Source organism: Dicentrarchus labrax, unplaced genomic scaffold, assembly GCF_905237075.1.
Source record: "Dicentrarchus labrax unplaced genomic scaffold, dlabrax2021, whole genome shotgun sequence".
Lineage (NCBI taxonomy): Eukaryota > Metazoa > Chordata > Actinopteri > Moronidae > Dicentrarchus > Dicentrarchus labrax.
Window position 1 is genome coordinate 4,411,197 of NW_026136701.1, and position 22,467 is coordinate 4,433,663.

Here is a 22,467-nt window from a genome sequence, read left to right on the forward strand (position 1 = left end):
GCATTTTATTTTTGACAGTCATTAAGATAATTTATACACTTCAACCCGCCTAACATTGTGCAAACATTTACTTCACAGCTCAATGTAATCATGGCTGGTGAGACAGCCATAAAAAGCACAAAAGAAAGAGATGAAAACAGTAACACAAAAAAGAATAAAAAAAGAGATCTGGGATGTGTGCATTTGCTCAGCCAGACTAATCAGTATGCAGGCTGGCTCGGCCCATTTAGCTGAAGCTGTTAATTACATATAGAGTCTAACTATCAGTCTGCCGCTGAATTCATCTCTGCTCTGTCTCCCACGCTGATGCTCCGGTGCATGCATCCAGTGATAAGTGGCACCAAAGTTAGGTGTCTGAGCATGCAAACCGAACACATCACTAAAATATCAGAGAGACTGTTAGGAGAGTGTGTGCAGAGAACAGGATTTGTCTTCTATGTGAACAGTGTGTGAATGGGTGGTAGCCAGCTTTAGAAGATGTATGGGTAATGTCAGATTAAAATGATAGTGCTTTGTCATAATTTAAAGTCCATTATATATATATATCATGAGTGAGTAAGTATCCACTGCTATTTTATACATTCACTGTATATTGCAGACTGATCCGAGTACCCCGGCCTTGTAAATCTCCCCTGACTCTGATGGAACGAACGCTTAGATGCTGAGATGTTTATACGCATTTCCTACAAGTCCCTTTATAAAAAACTGCCAACTGTAAAGATGTACTCATATATCTGGGCTGCTACTGTATGTGATGACCATGGAGGGATCAGCAGTGTATCAATATCATGAGGTCGCCGCTCTAAACGTAACCCAGGTCTCAGTCTTGTTTTGTGAGGCGCACGCAATCGATACTGCTGGTGATTCTGTTTTGTGAGTTACTTCTCTCCTCGGAGATAGCGGCTAAAAAGAAATCCAATAGAAACAGACATATGCTACGAAATGGATCAATTTAATCCCTCTCCTGCTTTGTAAGGCTCTTGCAGCTGATGTTCATCAGGGGGAAGGATGAGTGGAAAATTACTGAGGAAAACAACTTGGGTTGAATGCTGCAGGTGCAAGGTGTCGTACTGTTGCCATTGTTGCTTTTCAGTTGACATTTTAACTTGAACACAAGTGCACAGATGCTACACTTCTGCACCGCTACACTAACATAGGCTATAACTCAGTGTGTTTTACTGTGAATTCCTCTGAGACTTAAAACAAGTAGTTCTATTTTTGGTGCGTCCCAACACTTCCTAACCCGAGAATAAAGGCGAGTGTGTCACCTGCAGTCCTTCCTTACCTCCCAGGGTAGCAGAAACTAAGAAGTGGGTCCCGTACTTCTTGATGAGGTTTTCGTTGATTTGCTGCAGGGTTGGCCGTCGCCCCAGTAACCGCAGGTTGCGTAGGAACTCTGGCGCTAAGGGCAACGGAGCTTTGAGGAAATCTCTCTTCTCTGTCGCCAGGCTGTTCACCTTCCAGTGGCTGAACTCCCTGAAATGATGAATACATTAGAAGGTGAATACACATGAAGATGATAACCATTACACATAGACACATTCACACACAAAAGAGACTAAAAGGCTCTTCATCTTCTTCAGCGAAGAGGCTAGAATAAAAAGAAAATGTACTTGTCAAATTGTTACAGATTTATGACCACCTTTCTTTTATAGCACTATTTGTGCTGTAAAATCAATGAGACCATTTACTCTTGTCAATGCCAGTGTCTTGTATTAGGATAAAATCCAGTTATGATTTATTATACTTTTGTTTACTCTTAGCCATATAATATGAGTCTCCAATTTAGCCACAACACACAACTGACTGCAAGTATATCTTGGTTTTACATGCAAGTCAGGGTCAACCCAACTACAGTGTGGCAATGCACTAGAAGCCTATTTGGTAACTGCCAAAAACACCAGAAGAAGAATAACTTCGATGGATGACTCATCTGGATGGACTCTATGGTCTACAACAGTGGTTCCCAACCTTTTTCCCAGAATCCCATCTCTATCATTTAGTAAACTGACAACTCCTGACTGAGTTTTATGGATATTTCATATTATATTCATGAATTTCTAGCAGATTATTTCCTGTTACAGGAACTTTTTATACAATTTTTTATATTGTCATACTTATTGGGCTTCTTTTTTGACAAATTCAGGGTTTTTTTGTCCTTGACGCTTAGCCATTGTTCTATTAGGCAATTTACTTTACATTTACATTTCTTCACAGAAGTGAACCTACACACAGTACTTTTAAGAGGTTCTTACACTTAAAATCAATAAGGCCTCGCAACCCCCAGTGAAGCTTTGGTGACCCCTAGTGGAGTAGTGGGGGAACCACTGGTCTGCAAGCAAGATGGAAGTTTGCTCAAACCACCTCCTGAGCTGGTTGGTGTCATTTACACCTGAGCATTTTTGATAGCAATCTAGGGCATGAAGGGTATTAAGAGTAAATGGAGTCGATGGGTGAATCAGAGGGGACTTAATACTTGGTCCCTTTTACCCTTTTACTTTCTTCAAGCAGCTAAAATTGGAAGTGTTTTTTTCCATTGACCTTTCACTCCTTCAACCGTCTGCTTAGCCTTAGTTCTATTTGTGCTGTAAAGACAGTGCCCTCCTCACCTTTTGTGCTCTAAAAACGAACCTTGCTCACACACAAATGCAATGTTAAAAGGCCAGTAAAGGCTGTCAGCATTCTCAGCACTGGTCTTGTTTGTTCACATTTACTTCAGTGTCCCAAAAACTAATGTAGAAATTATTAATTGATGTTAAACTGTTACCTTTGGGACTTCAATTAAGCACTCAAAATTAGATTTGATTGCGTTCAGATGCTGGTTATATAAGTGTTATCAATATTAAGGACTTTTAAATCAGTCACTGCCATGAAAAGTAATTATTACAATACTCATTAGATTCAGTTCAAGTTAAAATCTTTTTAAAACTGCAATAAACAATATTTCATATGAAAAATTGGTCAAATGCAAAAGGTGTCACTTGTGACAAATTCACAAAGAAATGTCTCCTCACTCTGCAGTTCCACTCAGCTCTGCAGAACATTTTAGTGTCTTTCAGCTTATTGTTTTGCTTTTACAGCCCAATCTGATAGCAAATCTCTAAAAACACATCTGTATGCTACCTGCCCAGCATCAAATGGCAGAAAAGTAACTGGTGAACATAGCAAAATTACAATCAGATATAAGAAAGCCAGCACAATGTTCTCATTGTATTAATGTGCAAAAACAAAACAAAAGCTAGGTAGAACACTGACTAATTTCTACTAAAAAGCAATCAGTACACATAGCATTATAGAGAGAAAGGGCTTAATCACTGAGACAAAACACTGAGAAAAATACAACACTTAAAAAGATAAGGCTGGCATGATTCTGTGTATTTTAGATATTCAAATTTTCTTTATGTTAACAAAACAGCAACCTGTTAGTTCATCTCTCAATACTTTTCAGCTTCCATGGAGCAAATCTGTAAAAGGGAAACTGGTCCCAAATGGCTACATTTTTTAAAAAGCTTTGTAATTGCCAACAAAAACAGCTGGGTAGTTTTTTACAAAATTACTCAAACATAAATGAATAGTGTGTTTGTTTGGGATTACTTTCAGTTGCAGATTTGGTGCTCTGGAGTATTTATGTACAGTGTGTGTTGTTAGAAATAATCTACACAGCCAACATTCGTGGTAATGAAGGAAGATTATGGGAACCACTGCTGTACGGCACAGAGAATGCACACACAATATTTGTTAGCTGACACGTTCATTGTAGGCTGACAATAAGAAAAAAATTTGCTTTTAAGGAATATCTGTGACCTGACTGTTCCTGGTCACAGTAATACAGTCATACTTTGGAGCTGCTAAATGGTAAATGGACCTGTACTTGTATAGCGCCGTTCTAGTCTTCCGACTACTGAAAGTGCTTTTACACTACGTGCCACATTCACCCTTTCACACACATTCACGCAGTGATGGCAAACCATCGAACGGAAACTAATGCATTCATACACATTCACACACAGATCGGGAGCAATTCGGGGTTCAGTATCTTGCTCAAGGATACTTCAACATGTGACAGGAACCGGGGATCGAACAAACAACCTTCGGATTAGGGGTGAGTGATATTTAAATTACTGGACTTCTAGTGCACCCGGTTCCTCAGCTGTCCACACAAATGTTGGCAGTTGCAGAGACAGTTCAACTGGCCAACATATCGCAGTGACAGAGAGAGAGAGACAAGTCTGGAAAATTCATCCACTTCAGGTAGCTGATAATCATTCCATCACTTCAGTCCTGCCACAGCGGAACCCCGAGGTATGTGAAGATTATGCAAATACCAGCAGAAAAGTACAGATACACCTCATATGCATAAATTTTCTGGGAAAACAAGAGGCATTGAACATTAGCACATTATATATGCATTGTCTCTGAACAAAATACCAGCAATGACACGTTGTTTTCCCATGAGTGCTCTCTCTCTCACACACTCTCAGGAACATACACAGAGGGAGGTACATATACTGTATCACTGTCTTGGTCTCCAACTGGCTGCTCTTACACTGCCTTTCTGTGGTCAATAGTTTACTATTACTGACAACACGATACTGTAATTATGCTGTTGACAGCATTGTAAGAACACTAGGGTAAATACAATAGGCCAATTCCCTTAATAATACAAAATAAATATGCATAGGGTCATTCAAATGGTACAATGGTAAAGACAGCAGAGGGCTGTAATTAGTTTGTATAGTTGCTGTGTCGCATATTAGTCTTCAAAGAAAAGCTGAGATTTGTAACCATTTAGCACAAACCATGACAAAGCTCTCCTCCGAAGGAATGTCCCCAGGAGCCTACGGTCAAACTAGTGCTTCATTAGGAGCTTCATTCTCACATAATGCACCAATTAATGTCTGTAGCCAGGCCAAAGTCACAGTGCAATTTGTACAAGCTATCATTAACTCTGGCCACATTGTTCTTTTATAAAAGCAAGGCGACTCAGGGAAACTTGAGTGTGAGGGCGCAGTTCAGAGCTGCAAGCAAAATGTGTATTAAAAAAACAAAACAAGAGAGAGAGACTGAAAACAGAGAAACAACACCAGTCTGTTTTCTCCACTGCAGTGTAGAGCCATTCATTTATGTATGCCTTCTTGCATACTGTCTGTCTAAATTATTATTAATGTGGAAAAGAAAAAGTGTTGACCAACCCCCATGTAAAAATATTCTGCACTCAAAATTTGACTAAAGTGAAAGTACAGAAATATCAATAGCTGAAGTATCAATAATAAAAGCACAGGGGCAGTAGTGAGGGAAATAGTGGAACTAAGTACACAGGGCCCAGGTTTGTTTTTTGTTTCAACCCGGTCATCTGTAATACACATACTAGTCCACCATGTCACTGTCACATTTTGCCTCGACTACACATTCTCATTCCGAGGTCTAAAAAAACTGCTTGGTTAGGTTTAGGAGAAACAAGCAGCTCAGAGGATTAGATTGACAGTGTTGTGCATGTTCAATGAACAGGCTCATGTTTTTGAGGACTGTTGAGTTGAATCTCAATATAAACTACTAAAGTAACAGAGAGGAGTAAATGTAAAGAAAGATGGCAAGGAAGCTGAAGTTTCACTTTCATTTTCCAGCAGAGCTTCACAAGTAATCAGATAAATAGCAGTCTACATCTGTGTTTTGGTACAGTTGTTTTCATATTTGATGCGCACCATACCCAAATACACGTGAACCGTACTGAAGACCAATGCTTTTTTAAACTGAGCAGCAAAAGGAGGACTACAATATTTTAACTTTCATCGCATTTTATGGAAGTTGGAACCACAGGGGATGAAACAGAGTTGGCCGTTTTGATTGAAAGTAATTCATAGTGTTCCCAGTTTGATAATTGATTGACTATGAAGACTTTATCTTCACACCTAAAAATAAAAAATACTTAGAGGGGATTCATTAAGACAGAATGCTCTCAAACTGGGGTCTGTGGTCTAATGTGAATCTATTATGGGGGTTGTTGATATGAAAAAGTTTGGGAACCTCTGTTCAAGACCATCTTTTCAAGTGGACCATGGCACTGTTCGCTGATCCGTGCCCAGGTCTAGGGTACAGTACTGTGTACAGGACAGAGTGTTCACACTAATCAAACAAACTGGACTTTGGGGTAAAGTGAACTTGGATCCGGGCCCAGGTCCCGAATGTGAAAGCCGCCTTAGTAATTACCCTTACAATATGACCACCACAGATGCATGTGTTTACTTGCTGATTCAGTTATTACAAGGGTAGGGACCCACTGAGACTGCATATGTATGAGGTCCAGATTTTTGTGCAGTGCCTCTGTTATTATATATTCCATTATTGGAATTTCATTATTAATGCATTAACATATAAACAGCAATTTAATGTTGTAGCTGGTTGAAGTTGAGGTTGGATTATTTTATGCACTGTCACAAAACAAACTGCACAGAGTGCTGCTCAGTTTTTTATGTACTGTTGAAACATATTTTATTAGTTGATCATATATTTTCTGTGTAAAATCCTCTGACTATAGCTGTCAGAAAGATTTGCCTGCGTTTGACTGTATATAAGGATAAAAAAAATCACCTGTGGACAATAGTGATAGTGTTTCTACCACCTTGATTCATTGATTTCAAGAGGAAAGCATGAGGATGTGTGTATTTCCACCACTGTCCAAGATGATTATGATTATCTAAGCCCATGATTTCAATAAAAAGTATTTAGTATTTATTTTACAATAATTGTTTTGCAAACTCATGTTGTATTTTTATTATTTTTTGTTATTTCACTTGCAGTGGGCATGTATTTATGAATTCCATGAGTCTGCATCAGGCTTGGAGAATAATGGATTACATGTAACTGAGTTATGTAATCAGGATACAAAAAAGGTCATTGTAATCCATTTCAGTTACAGAACAAAAGACGTTATGAAATTACAGTTACATTAAGTAAAAATGGGTATTTGGGCGTGTTTTTCTTTAAAAATACACAAAACAGAGGACACATTGTAACAGATTTTCAACGTAACCCTCCTAACTCTGGTCTGCATGCATTCAAGCTACTGTCTGCACAAGCTGTAAACAAACATTGGAATTGGCCACGTTGGAGGAAGAGGCAACATTAATACATAAATCCATACTACACACACACACACACACACACATACACACACAAATAAATGTTGTCTGCAAGTGCACAATCCTGGTAGATTACTTTAAAACAACTTAATTCTACTGTTTACCGTCTACCCACACCAGCACAGCCTGTTGTTGTTATTTTTTTTTACTGAGGACTGAATCCCTGTTGACAGTAAAAGAGAATATCTCCCAGACTGGTTGAATCAAGCATCATTATTAAAACCGTGCTCACTATGTGAAACTTTTTGTGGCACTTTCCTGCCCATAATGACACCAAATATGTCTACGTACAAATTAAAATTACATGGAAAGGAGTGCATCCTTTAACAGAACTATGGAGAACTACCACTTAAACAATGTGCTTTGTTTTAAATACTGTATATTTTGTCTTATGATCAAACATTGCGGCTGTACCATATATCATCATGCACCAAGGTTTGGCTTTACTGTATTGAAAACAGGACTGTCAGGTCCAGTTATTATCTCTCTGTTTTTTGGGGGGTTTTTTTATTTAAAAGTGCTGTCAGTTAAACGGGTTATTAATGGCGCTAACGCAAACCCATTTTAATAGCGTCAATTTTTTTATCGCAAGATTAACGTTCTTTTTGGCCTAGCACACTTTATAGTTTTTTTCACATGCTGTTGCAACAACTAGTAACGTTAGAAAAACTACAACACCACACCGGATCTAGCTAAACCGGAAACAAAACAACATGCACACCACACACACTTGTGTAAGAGTAGTAGACGTTACGTTTTGAGTGGACGGCGAGCGCGAGACGCCAAAATGGATGCCAATAATATTCTGAATGGAAAGTTAAAAGTTAAAAAGTTGACAAATGGTTCCATTGACAAGACCAAAGTGATCTGTGTGTTTTGTCGTTGTGAACTGAGCTATCATCGCAGCACGTCCAGTCTGAAATACCACTTGATGGCCAAGCACACAGCTGATGCGAATTCTCCGCCCCCTCGTCAAAGCCAGGCGACAATGGATGATTTTTCAATAAAAACAACATTTGCACAAAGCAAGCCGATCCACTTTTCCATGTTGATAAGAGCATTAAAATGAGGAAAAAATAACAGGACAAAAAGAAATCAAGGGACATTTAGAATAGATAAAAATGTGCGATTAATTGCGAGTTAACTATGACATTAATGCGATTAATCGCGATTAAATATTTATCGTTTGACAGCACTAGTATTTATTTAATCTAATGTATATGTTCACTAAATAAAACAAATTCAATTCAATTGAATGTTATTTGTATAGCGCCAAATCATAACAAAAGTAATCTCAGGACACTTTTAGATAGATAGAGCAAGTCTAGGTACTACTCTTAAAACTATATACAGAGACCCAACAGTTCCCACCATGAGCAAGCACTTGGCGACAGTGGCGAGGAAAAACTTCCTTTAACAGGCAACAACCTAGAGCAGTACCCCGGCACTAGGTGGGCTTCTGTCTGCTTCAACAAGTTGGGGTAAAGAGAAAAAGAGAGAGGGGGAGGGTGGTGGGGTAAAGAGAGAAAGACAGAGACAGAGATGCACAGCAATAATAGCAACAGAAAAAACTATACTAGTAGAAATTACTAATAATGATGATGATGATAATACAGCCACAAAACAAATGGTGAGCTGATGTAAAATAACTCAAAATCTTCCTATTTAGCACGGATGACTGAAAATGTCAACATAAAGAAATAAACAACTTTAACATGAATTTGTGTAATCAAACTACAAGCTCCAGTATTATGCACCCTCTTTTACATACATATTCTTTAGTTGCTCTTTATTGGCTGCTTTAGTATGACTCACTCATGTCAAAGGTGGTGGAGAAGACGACGACATCACTATCCTCTGAACACCCACTCCTGCCATATGAGTAATTATGGTGATGTTTTTCCAGGAGCACCTACTCTAGCTACACTTTTATGCTCCTTGTTTCTACCTGAATGTACAGTATACCCTTTTATCACAGTTGACTCAAGAAGCCTTACTCAATTCAGGCAGATAAGTCGATCATCTCTTACTTTTTACTGCGTGGAGTACAGACAGGCTGCTTTATCCTTCACACTCTGCACCATGATGATTGCTGCAAACATGTTTGTTTTTCAAACTGCCTGAATTTATGTTTAACACGATTGACACAATAGCAGGAAAATGATCTATTGTAATATATTCCACTCAAATACAATGGCTCTGCAAGAAATACCACCTTTGTGAAGCTTATACTGTTGATTTTTCTTTGAGACTATGTCAGTGGATAAATGTCTTGCATTGTTGCATTGGACTGCATTAAACTGAGAGGGTTAATGTGGAGTTATACAAGCACTTTATTAAAGCTGCAGTAGTTAACTTTAATAAAAATAACTTTTTGGTATATTTCCTTAAACTTTCCCGATATCCTGACAGAAGAACATGAGACAGATAATCTGTGAAAATATCAGGTTCCTCTGGCTCATCCTAGTGCTCCTAATGGTATTTGCAAGAATCCACCGGGCCTGAACGAAAACAACCAATCAGATCCAAGAAAGATAGTTGATTGCTGAGTCTCATTCCCAGGTCGTCAAATATCGATGCATGGAATGAGCAACTAATACATAAAATACAATTTAAAAAAATTAAAATCTGTATTTGTAATCTCCAATAGACTTAAACAGTTTAAAAATAAACAATGAAGGACATAATGAAGACATAAATATTTATTAAATGTAATGGATTTTTAAAAAGTCTTATATTGTGACCATGGTACAGAATCAGTGGCTTTATCCTCATTGTACAGCAACACTCTACAGCAACCGAACCACCATCATGTCCACCGCCTACTCTGTTTATTGTCCAGAGAATCAAGTCAAATAAAAGCACATCACAAAAGCATCATTTTACTGACTCAACATATCATCCTACACTAACTGTCCTACTTCTTTCCCAGAAAATTGCAGAACACCAAAAAAGTCAAATAAATGCATTCTGGGATGACATATATACAGCTTTAAATGAAACAAAATGGCCAAAGTCATTTTAACTAAAATAGAACAAATATAGCTATTCTAATTCCAGCAGCAGTTACATGACAAATATCCCAAACCAAAGGTCAATCTCATTTGAATGCGGCAAACTATAACAATTAGTCTGCAGCCATCACATGCATCAGCAGGCATTAGTTTTAGCTTAGTATTTAGTCCAGCGAGTCGCAGGATGGAGGCCAGTGGTCGCACGCTGATTAACTGAAGCTGATTTAGACTGATGTGTTTTCTGAGCCACTCTACAGTGACTGAGCACGGGGAAGGAGAGCTGACGGCGACGGGCCGAAAAGCAGAGAGGAGCAGTGCATCATTTACTTTTCGCCTCGCTTCGCTCTCTAAGAGTTAACGGTGAAACTGTTGGCTGACTATTTGGCTAATGATGATAGATGGTGTTAATTAAAAGGTTTTAGCACAGCGCTGATTGCACCTGCAGCTCTGGCACTTGGTATCGCTGAAGCAGAGCTAATTTTTTCTTTCTTTAATAGAAAAAAAAGAAAAGCCTATGCAGAAATTTCCCATGGATGTCCCCTGTGGAAGCATGTTGGAACACACCTGGTTGTTATTAGCTGTCAAACAGAGGGAGAAAGAGAGTGCAATGGATAGCTCTAAGGGTGAATGTATTTGCCAAACACTTCACATCAGTGCGGCTGTGAGGGGAGGGACTCCTCTTTCTCTGGCCACGGAAGAGTGGGGGAAAATGTTTTACTGTATGTGTGCGAGCACAGATGTGTTACCCACTGCATGTCCTTACAGTGTAAAATGATACTTTAATGTTAAATGTTACTTTAATCTATAAACACTGATTTATAACACATTTATATATTTTAACAGATATTAACGTGTGTCTACAATCAGTGGCTGATTATGGTGGTCATGGGCCCCTGGGCTATTTTTTACCTTGGCCCCCTCCATGGCCAGCTTGCAATCTGCAGTGATAGTTTTGATATCTTTTCAAATTCTTTGGCAAGGGAACCTGGCAAGAACACCCACTGATAATCTACTATAAACAATATAAATTATATATTAAATCCTCTGATTCTGATAAATGATGAAATACGCATCCCATGCTTGCTATCCCTTTTGCTTTTGCTGACCCACTGTTCAATTTCAGTTTCAATTCCTGTTTTTTTTCCCCACACATGATGAAATAGCTAAATCTGCAGCCTCCCCCACTGCATAAAGCAGGTGATGGGGAGACTCGTGGGTACCCATAGAACCCATTTTCGTTCAGATTTGGCCATGCCATCTTTTCCATCACCACAATTTAGGACAAGGGGTGGCAGATCAGATTTCAGTGGTGGCCAGTGCCACCCCAGGCCCCCCCTATGGACACACACCTGCCAGCCTGTTCATTAATAAGCACCAGTGTATATACCATCAAATGGACTTTGTTTGATTCATCAGTGTTTATTTATTTAAGGCCATAAAATAATAAATAAAATACAAGTGAAGTTTGGGAAATTTTCTAGATATAAATGATTTCAGTCATTTTCATTTCATCAGTTCCGTTTACATTAGCAGTCATTTACAATTATGTTTGTATCTACTTGATGTATACAGGTCCCATATTCACTCTTTTTAAGCTCTGTTTTTGGTCTCTACCAACTCCTGAGGGGAATATCTGGCTCCTTAACTGCGAAATGCTCCACTGCTTTAAAGCTCTGTTAAGTTGAAGCAAGCTGCAGATTCAAGTGATAATTCTCTGTAGGTTCATACAAGCGACCACTTTCATATTTGTCACACTGTTGTCACATTATCATTTAATAAATTGTAAACAAAAAAATATTGTTGCTAAAAATACAGTCGCTTAAGGTTATCACATAGTGAAATAAAAAAATATATGTTCAACATTCAGTTATCTGTTTCTCGCTTTCTGTCAAATATACATCAGAAAATCAAAATCTCTTTTTCAATGACTCATCTTGAAGCTGGAGTGGCTTACATAACTGTGAACAATCAAACGTGATAAGGTGCAACTCTCCTGCTATTATGTAAAACTGCACCCGAGCTCAAGCTCAAGGGTAGCTAGCAGAGCAATATTAAGGCTCAGGCGTGGTACTTAGAACACATCTATTTTTTTTATTTATCCCTCATCCGCCACCTCCTGATTTAACAACAGGGTGTAGGAAGGTGTGGATGGAGGCCAACACTCAACTGCAGCTCCATATCGCCATGTGCTCACGAAGCCAGGCCCCATTTTGAGCCATCCAATCAAAGATCGTACAACTAATCATACCCTGCCTACACAATATATACTACTAACAGCAGACAGGTGTTGACGTGTGTTTATTTTAAATTATGCAGCTTCTATTTTTCGCTACCACACGTGATGTTGGTGTGCATTCGACAGTAAACACGCCTGTGGTGCACCAGCTCCTGGCAATGTGGGCACTGCTTCTCTATGCCAGTCCCCCTGCTGCTTAATTATACATCAAACATCCAAGCAGCCATCCTAGTCAGGATCAAGGTAGCAACAGAGTGGCCAATACATCCTTTTCCCAGCAACTTTCTCAACCTGTCTGATTGATGTAATCCCTCTGAAGTTTCATTAGTGAATTACTGGTTTTTATTATTAATATTCTTGTCAAATTTAAGAGGAAAATATTTGAGAAAGAGGCCCGTTTGTCTTCAAGTTTTCAGGTGACAAGTAAATGAGGTTGAAAGTTCCACAAGAAAACCAGGAAAGAAAGGCAGAGAGAGAGAGAGACAAAAAAGAGAGAGCTGCGAGTTAAGCTCACTGTATGCACTTCTGCACTCTACCCCACAGCACACCACAAGCCTATTTGTTCCGAGCTTTGAGTCATGATGAGAGGTCTGTGGTGTCGAGAATGAACAGAGCTGAAACTTTATAATGAGCAGTTTCACCTGCATCAGGTACAGTCTCACCTATTAATAAGAAGTGACCCACATACTATTTCGGACTATTTCCGGAGTCGTGGTTGCTCGAATGCACAACCTTCAAGTTTCTCCATGAAAATTGCACTTCACTGCTCACAAGCAATCCTCCATGGAAATGAGCCTTGGTCCAAGAGAAGGAAGGGTGATACGTTCTAACCAATTCATTCAAAGTGTTTGTATTATGCTCAGGGGAACCTGGTTACTGCAGCAGAAAGGATAAAAAATACAAAAAGGAGGAGGTGAAATTCATTTAACATACTGATACAAAAATGGTAGTGTTTGTTTTTACCTAAACCCACAGTAATAGTGATGTTTGCTGCTGTCCAGTTTTAACTCTTTTCATGCAGTGTTTATCTCAGCTAACTATTTTATCTTACCACTACATTTTTATATAGCTACATTTACTTACAGTGGTGTCTATTGGGGTGATATATATATATATATTTAAAGGAATTTGCAGAGGCAAAGGAAATCATTTTTTATGCATAAAGTTCAACTCTGAGAGGCTCTTGACCAATTGCAAACCGTCTTTTGAGGAAATGTAGACCTGGAGAGATTAAAAAGGAGGAAGTGTTCTTATTAGCTGTGTCGCACCATCTATGTTCATATGACCCTCCTCTGCCTCAGTGTAAGTGGCTCCAAAGTAGAGATATTTCGACTCATTGTGTGCTTAGCAACCAAGCTAGTTAACCCTACAAGTAGTCACTGCATCATCAAGCTTCAAGCACAACCTATTTTGTGAAGCACTATATGAAATAAGCTGTGTCGCTTTCTGGTATGAACTACTGGTATGACTCTTACCTTTACTCAAAAGAAAAGTCAGTGCAGACTGAATGGTGATTTTGATGGATTATAGAACTTCAGCATGTGTCAAGTGTCTGCTAATACAATCTAGCACTGTGTGAAAATCAAGGGAAACCAATGGCTGGAAATGGCCTGGAAAATACATCAACAAATCTGTACTGTATATTCAATAAAAAATATATAAACCAACATAAAATATAAATGACATAATTGGCCAGCACTTGTTGTTATTTAGTGCAAGACAAAGAGCAAGGTTGACTCTGTTAACATATGAATGAAAAGGGGCTTTTTTTAAATGTAGGAACTTAAAGCTGCAGTAACATGTATATAAATAACTTTTTGTCATATTTGCTGAAACTTTCACTATATCCTGACAGCATATATATATCATGCGACAGATAATCTGTGAAAAGATCAGGTGCTTCGAGGCTCATCGTTATGCTCTTAATGGTATTTGCAAGAATCCACCGGGCCTGATCAAAAACAACCAATCAGAGCCAAGAAAGATAGAGTCTCCTTCCCAGGGTCCCAACGATCAACTATATCAATCAACTATCTTCAAGTCTCTAAGCCTCTAAACCAAAGCGTCTTTATATCTTTCTTGGCTTTGATTAGTTGTTTTTTTTTCCAGGCCTGGTGGATTCTTGCAAAAGCCATTAGGAGCACTAGGAGGAGCCAGAGGAACCAGATTTTTTCACTGATTATATTTTGTATGTACTATTGTCAGGATACAGTGAAAGTTTAATGAAATATGACAAAATGTTCCTTTTATAAAAGTTACCTACTGCAGCTTCAATAAAAATGTAATCTGTTTACAGTACAACTACAGAGTGCTAGGTTATAACCCATCTTCTTTATGTAAAGGTGTTACCAAATGCTGATGCTATATTAACAAGTTGCTTCCATAAAGATGGTTAGCCTGGACACTTGGTGGTAGTGATATATGGATCGCAGTTATATCCGTGGATCGGACGTGCTGGGTCATAAGAATTAACAGTAACATTCTGATTAATAGCAGATGGGTGCAATAAGGTCAAGCAGCCCCCCATTACAAGATGCTGTACGCATTTACGCACAAGGCACAGCAGCTTTACTTCATTGATTATTTCAATCTCCCGACAGAATCGGTCAGGATCTAATGTTAATTAATGTTCTATGTTCTTCTACACACCCAAAGGTCACACACACACACACAGTCCAGGTTCAAACAGTTAAACAGTCTGGAGTAAAACAGCTATCCTCCTGATAAATCATGAGTTCCATCAAAGCTGTTTAAAAAAATCATTTTAGAGGCTAAAAGTGTTATTTAGTTTCATCTGGAGAGTTCCCTCTGTTCTGTTCAGTTTATAACTCAATTTTTTACTTCTGCTGCTTTTAATATTTGCTGCAGTGACGTTACTGCGTGCATAGAAATATTTAACTGAAAGCCTCTAGCCATTAAAGTAAATCATTAAAGAAAACACTCAATTCTACGCACAACAAAGAAATCACCTGGAGAGGTTGTACGACATAATTTGACAATATAGCCTACAGGAACAGGAAAGGTCCATGTGGATGTGGGTTGCTAAATTGGATTTGGAAAATTTGTTCGGATAGGTGGTTTGCGTACATGCAGATTCGATTTATGTCAGAGACGATCCACACATTACTACTTTGTTTGTCAAATTCAGTATGATAGCTCCCATCAGAACCCTTTGTGTATTGATGCTTTCATAACTTGTCCTGTTGACGAACACTTGATGATACAGGTCATGACCTATTAGGAAATACTTTAAAGCTATAATATGTAACATTTCCACATTAAAATGTTGAGTTGTGCACTTACATTACCCCTAACCCATGTTTTCATGTTCAAACCCGGAGAAATCTGTCATTTTATTCAGGTAAATTGCATTTTTTTCAAATTTTAAGCCACTTTTACAATACACGTTTTAGATCTTGGTTGTATTCAGCTCTGTATTTTAACGGGATAAAGTTATTAGAGACAACCATCTAAGCTAACGTACCTAAATTGGATTTGGAAAATTTATTTTAATGTAAGAAATTGCATATTGTACATTTATATTGTAACATATACTATAGCCACTGTTAGGTCGGTGATTTGGTCATTTCTCAACCCCCAGTTTTCACTGATGGATGAGCTGGTGTAAGTGCTACAACTACTTTTGCATTACTCTAAGATAAAAACATTTGAAATCTTAACATGAGGACTGACATACCCATTATTACATATATTTCCCATATATCAGTCAGTTAGAAGCCAACATGTCCACGAATTTGTCCCCTGAACCAATAAGTTGCCACATTTGTCAAACTGTCTTGTCAAACACTCAACCAAAGGTTATTACTCCCAGATGGTCTGAATAAATGAAGTTCTGCTGCTCTGGAACAAGCGCTGTTTTACTTTTTTAGCCCAAGAGCTGAATCACAAAGTCCATTCTCTTGTCCTGGGATCTGAGTTCATTAAAACTATATCCTGCCTTCTGGGAACCCACTAGAAATAGACCCTCCACCCAGCCTGGAGGGTGGAAGCCAGTGCATGATTTTTTAATGATGTCTGAGTTGCTCCCACCAGAGTCATTATACATCTCCTGAAAGGAATTAAACTGGAAGCTGACTGCAAGGGACCCCCCGAACGGTGATCGCATTCTGACAGCTAATGGGAGCTGTGACATGAAGGGAAAGCTAAGGATTATTTGTAGACAAAATTATATATCACTCCGACAGATTTATGACTGATTCAGTAGCATTTTAAGGTAAGCACATTAACGTTTTTTGAGTAAGTTTTCAAGTATGCAGCAGACCAGGTCTGGAGCGCATATTATGGAGGGGAAGTCAAACCAATTTAATGTCTGGTAATGTTAAATTTGCACGGTGTGTCCTAAATCTGTATGAGACATCACCTGCCTACTTACAAGGCTGGCGTATCTAGGTTGAGTGTCTCTGTCAGCTATTTTTAAAATTTGTCATGCTTCAGCTGAATCTTGTTGGCTTAAGACACCGTACTTTATACAATATATGTCAATGACCCTGCTGAGATTTGACGTGATTGCAGCAAATTGGAAGAGCCATTTTTAGTCTTTGGCTTCAGTAAATGCAATATACTGTATATTCTTGGATAAGGCTTCGTAGTTGAAAATGTATTGGTAAGATTGAAAATGAAGTAATACCTATAATCAATACACTATTTTCAGTTTACACAAAAAAATTTAAATGTAGCATAACTCAGTCATGTCCCTAAGTGCACTTAAGGAAGGACAACAAGGTACTTGCAGTTTACCTATTTCCTGCTGCCTTATGCTTAACATAGAACGTATGAAGGGAAATGCTATACTTTTCATTCCATAGTTTCTTTACACATAGTTACACAGTAAAATAAACTGTCCAACAATATACATAATACTTAATATGAGCTCCATTCTGACAAATTCTGCTTACACCTTAATGCATCAGTAATAATAATACTATACTGACAGGAGCCATTTTGCCTACATTATGAGCTCTTTTTCTATTTGATACTTTGATCACTAGGATAACACTTTACAGGTCTGTAAATTCCAAATAATTAACTAGTAAGTTTCTTTGAGGGGCCATTTTGCCAGAAAGTGTTTCAAAGTGGGGGAACATTGGGCATTGGATGATGCGATACACTAGTGATCTCAGCCTTGCCTACAGTTTTTGTACTACAACTACAATACAATACAGCTTGGAAAGCCATCCAGCCTCAGAATGCGCAAGGTCTCTAGTTTGCCTTTGCAGAGTTTCATGAGGATGTGATTATCCTAGAGGTCCTTTCCTAAGGTGAAAGACAATCTGAAAGACACTAATGTCGGCCAAGGACGTATTCGCCAACGCGGAATTGAAGAGGTTACCAACATCTGAAAGTGCGGGTCTTGTTGTCCCTCCAATTCAGTTGCCAGTCAGAAAGAGAAAATGGACAGTGTTCAATTGGTACACTTCTAATTAATGAATTCCAATTTATTTCAAAATCTATATATATTTCAAGTGCATATAAAGTCATATATAAAGAATAAATATAAATAACAAACAAAAAGTTTCCAATAATAAATGACTAATTCATGGATATTTACTTGGAGTCAAGCGGATTCGGTCGTTAAGGTCAAGGAAATTCCTGCTCATAAAGCCATTTTTAATGGTTTATCCAAAGATACAAAGTACACTAAAAATAATCCAGTAGAACTACAAAGTTCTCTCAAGCAGCTGAAGTCAAAGCTTCCTATATTGGCTGAAGAGACAATTTTCTTTCTAAAGAATTTAATAGAGAGTGCAGCAGTGCAGGCCCGTAGCATTTGCTTCTTATACAAAGGTTTCATTCATAGATTCATACTGAAACAATATTGGCTTGATATGGGGTTGACTCAATAGCATCAAGCTTATTTCAGTGTTACTTTAGGAGAGGCTTTCTGAACACGTTTTGCAGAGGACTTAAAAAAAAAACAAGTTAGACCCGAGGATGCGTGCCATGCTCTGAATCTGCTCGCCGACCTACCTGCCTTCCTGTATTAGTATCATACTGGAGAAATCAAGGAGCTGAACGCCTCACTTTCCCTGTTAAATTACTCTTAGTTATTTCGAGAGCTGTGCTGTAGCCAATCTCTGTGTGTGTATGTGTGTATGTATGTGACAGGAGGCTGATGTGTCCTATTTCCCTTCAAAACTAAAAAAAAAACAAAAAAAAACTAGGTTTTGGGTTTATTAATATTTGTATCCACTCCTCTGGTCCCCGAAAAAGAGATGAGGTCTATCACTTCACCATGAGATACCCCGTTCTGCATTAAAATGAATTCATTTTAAATGAGAAGGCTTCAATTTGATTGTTTCTCAGGCCGAATAATTGTCCTGAAAGAAACTAAGATTAAATATCTCGGGTGTCTTTGACGCAAAAAGTGCCCTGCCAGTGTTAATTTGTAGAGATAGGCTCTGTCTGTCTGTGTGCGGTACTTCTGCGACTCTCAGTAATACATTTCTGGAGGTACAGCTATATGGGCAGTTGCATTATTCATATCTCCTACTGCAAGGGGGAGATTACTTATTGATGTGCATAGGTATCCCCAAATCACACAGTGAGAAAGTTTCAAAAGTTCTTATAGCTCTGCTGATTGAATTAATGTACTACAGTGTGAGGTTATATAGATTGCAGGCACATGCAGATAGCACATGCACATCTTTAATGATGAAGATTTAGACAGAAGACATTGGCAATTAGCACCACTTTCCTTTTCCCATGTGTGTCTTTTGTGCAGCAATAGCATTAACAATGAACTGGTTAAATACTCACTGGGAATTATTTGACAAGCAACTTGTCAAATAGCTCTCAGCTCCTTTGTCTGTCTCCTCTTCATCACTGTCTGTGCCTCTCTGGCTCATTTATTTTTCAATGTCTGCAGTAGGGGTGTAACACAAAGCTATACTATATATATCTGTATGTTTCACAAAAATATTATTTTCAGAAATCTAAAGTGGGCAGGACTTCTGTCAGAAGTTGCCATCTACTCTATGTTTTATTATCTGTGTTCAGTTTTTTCTGAAACAAACACCATTTCCCATAAGCTCTGGACAAAAAAGGTGAGTCCAAGGGCGAGTGGAGGGGGAGCTGAAATCTGAAGTGACTTCTGAAGAGAGCTTTAGTGAATTTTACAAATGAGGTTGAAACTGAGTTTTGATGACGTGAGTGCCCGCGCTGCCACTCTTGAAAGTTTTGATGGGATCTGTTGTTTTTACTACAGTAGTCATTCATTAACTTTAAAAACGTTGTTAGGCTTCAATTTCTTATAGCTGTAGTGGAGCTGATTTGTCTAATGGAAATTAAGCTTCAGGGAGATGCTTCATTTTTTCAGAAAGACAAAAGAAAGGAATGCTGAATGACAGATTACAGAAGCAACTGCAGCTACACAGGAAGGGCTCTATGGGAAGAGGCCCAGATGAATGTAAAGTTGGTCAGTGCTATAGCAATCCAATTATAAATTCCATTGGGACAAATTTTAAAACCTTTTTAGCTTAGGGAAGTCACAAATTTTAAACAAAAGCAAATGGGTGTAGTAAAATATAACAGGAGTTTGGATGTTTAACATCAGTGGATATCAGAGATCTTGACTGTGAGGTGAGTGGGGGGGGCAGTGGGGACAAATACTGCTGCAAAAAATTGGATGCCCTTCACATCTATTCAGAACACATTATGTGTTCATATCTGAATAATGTATACTAATGTATTCGTTTACACCCCTACTATTTTCACTATATTTGTGCCTCTCTTTCTATGCGCCATCCTCAATAGTCCACTTCATGTGCCCCCATTTCTTCTCTTCTGCCACTGTGCCACTTAAACATACCCTGTCAGAAGACCTAAATTGCTTATCAGAAAATGAAATAATTCAGCCTGCGGACAAAAGCAAAACAGAGAGACGTCTCTTTTCCTTATTTCGTAATATAGGGAAAATTTCAACCAAATGAGACAGGGCATTGTTAGAGACACCAATGGATCACTCTGCCCCCCAATCTGACCTCCACCACCACCAATTCCCACCCTCCACTTAGTGAATGGAGACAGAACCTCGGAATTATAATTCAAATTGACTCCTGCTAAATGGAAAGAGAGAGTGCACGAGTAACAAGCATACAAATGCAGGTTATTCCATTTCCTACTGTATACCCTGGAGGCATTTCCCCACAGAAAATCAGCTGAATCTAAGAGAATGAGTTTGTTTGGGTTTTTTCCAGCTGGGATGAAATAATTGAATCAGTGCGAGTTAAAACACAGATCCAGTGGCACTTATTATCGCAGTGAGCTGTAGACCATGTCCTGGTGTGATGCCATTTTGCCAACACGTTCACATACTGCACACAGACATGTGCACACATGTGGGCATGAGGACCAATTACAATCCAATTCCGGTGCATTATGAGTAGTAGTAGTAGTTATGAGCAGTATGAGGTGAAGATTGTCAGTTGGCCCTTAGCCAGCCAGGTCTCTGGAATATGACAGTTATTAGAACCTGATGATGGCAGTATTGATGAATACAACATGCTTCTAACGGAAGGCAACTGCTCTCATATTACTTCCAATTTGACACAGTGCTTGCTGCAATAAAAGAAACCAACCAGGTTTAGAGTGAGATTGGCAGATCTTTGGTTCTACTTCCTCAAAGAAAAAGCAATAACTCATATAAATGCATGGTCTAAATTTATAAGTAAATTAAAACTCCACGACTCAATATTATTTTATTTCAACAATGCATCAAAGGACTACATGTGACGTGGAATGGGTTACTCGTAATGACGATAAAGTTGCGGTCTGTAAAAGTAAAACGACAAGCTGAGCTTAGGGAAACTGCAGAGTCAGGTTAATCCTCTGTGGACTGGTCGAGTGAGTCCTCTCATATTACACATGGTTATTTGATCAGCTGCTGCTAATATAAAAATATTGACTAGGTTCAGTTTAATCTCATCTCATAATGAATTTAACAAGTTGTGAGACTGGGTCTGGCATAGCTATGTTGTATAAGATAATAATTTACCTAAGATGATGCTACATGTGTGTTTCATAGGGATGGCTTTGATGTCCTTGTCCTAAACCTAATTTGTTCGGGGTTGCAAGGAAGTAATTTCCACTAAGGAATGGAGGTGGTGGTATGTCCCCCTCACTTTTCAAAATCCTAGTCTTGTACCCCAACTTTTATTGTTTCATTATGTTTTTAATGTCATTGTGTCCCCGGCATGGTTCACTCCCTCACTTAGGAATAACCTATAACTCTCCAGTAAAGCCAGTTTGCAACACTACTTGTTTTTGTTTCCATATACATTCACATACAAATATATCAACACACATTACCAACATATGTAATTTTTTCTGAAGCACAGGGAAAAAGCTTAATTTATAACTGTTGTAATCTGCACTGGATTGGTGGTGACATTGTCACATTGACATTGTATGGGGCAAGTCAGTAAAAAAAATTAGGATAATAAAGAACACTAGTGACTCTTAAGGATTTGGGTTGTAGTTGTTTGGTGTATAGCTTACTCATTTATTTGAATCCCCATACTAAAGGTAGCAACTACTCTTCCTGGGGTCCACATCAAAATACAAAACATTCACACATGGCATACAAAAACCATTAATACTAACCGGAATATTTGGATTTCATGCATTGTGACCAAATGTTAAAATGCATTGCATTTATTATTTGAATGAATTAAAAAACAAATGTTGCTCACTGGATCTCAAATTCTCACTGATCACATTTCAAAAGTATCTGTATTTGTTTGGCATCTCTACATAGCATTTTCATCTAATTACGTTATCATACTCCATCTGCATGCAGCTATTGCTCTGCAGCTCTAGTGGACCAAACTGTGCCAGAAAATGCACCTTGCAGCGTCCTAGAAGCCTTAAAAAGTCTGTGCCGTGGCAGTTTGCTTGTTTCCATTAGTTTGCCAGTTCCCAGTGTGCTAAACATTAGGCTTACTGCCAAACAACACAATGTGGTAGAACTAACTGGTTCTTAGCACAACCTGGCCACCGTCTGCTCTTATCCATATGGTCAATTTGTCTTCTGTTCTCACACCGAAGGGAAAACAAACGA

General features: G+C 38.5%; 1 protein-coding gene across 2 annotated transcripts in view; it reads right to left on the minus strand.

The window, feature by feature from the left end:
• Window positions 1–22,467, minus strand: part of brinp2 (bone morphogenetic protein/retinoic acid inducible neural-specific 2) — a 221,019-nt gene that overhangs the window by 88,203 nt on the left and 110,349 nt on the right. For both annotated transcript variants that reach the window (XM_051402639.1, XM_051402617.1), the window contains one exon: window positions 1,286–1,476. In XM_051402639.1, coding sequence (XP_051258599.1) covers window positions 1,286–1,476 — 191 coding nt within the window. The remainder of the gene's footprint in view (window positions 1–1,285; window positions 1,477–22,467) is intronic.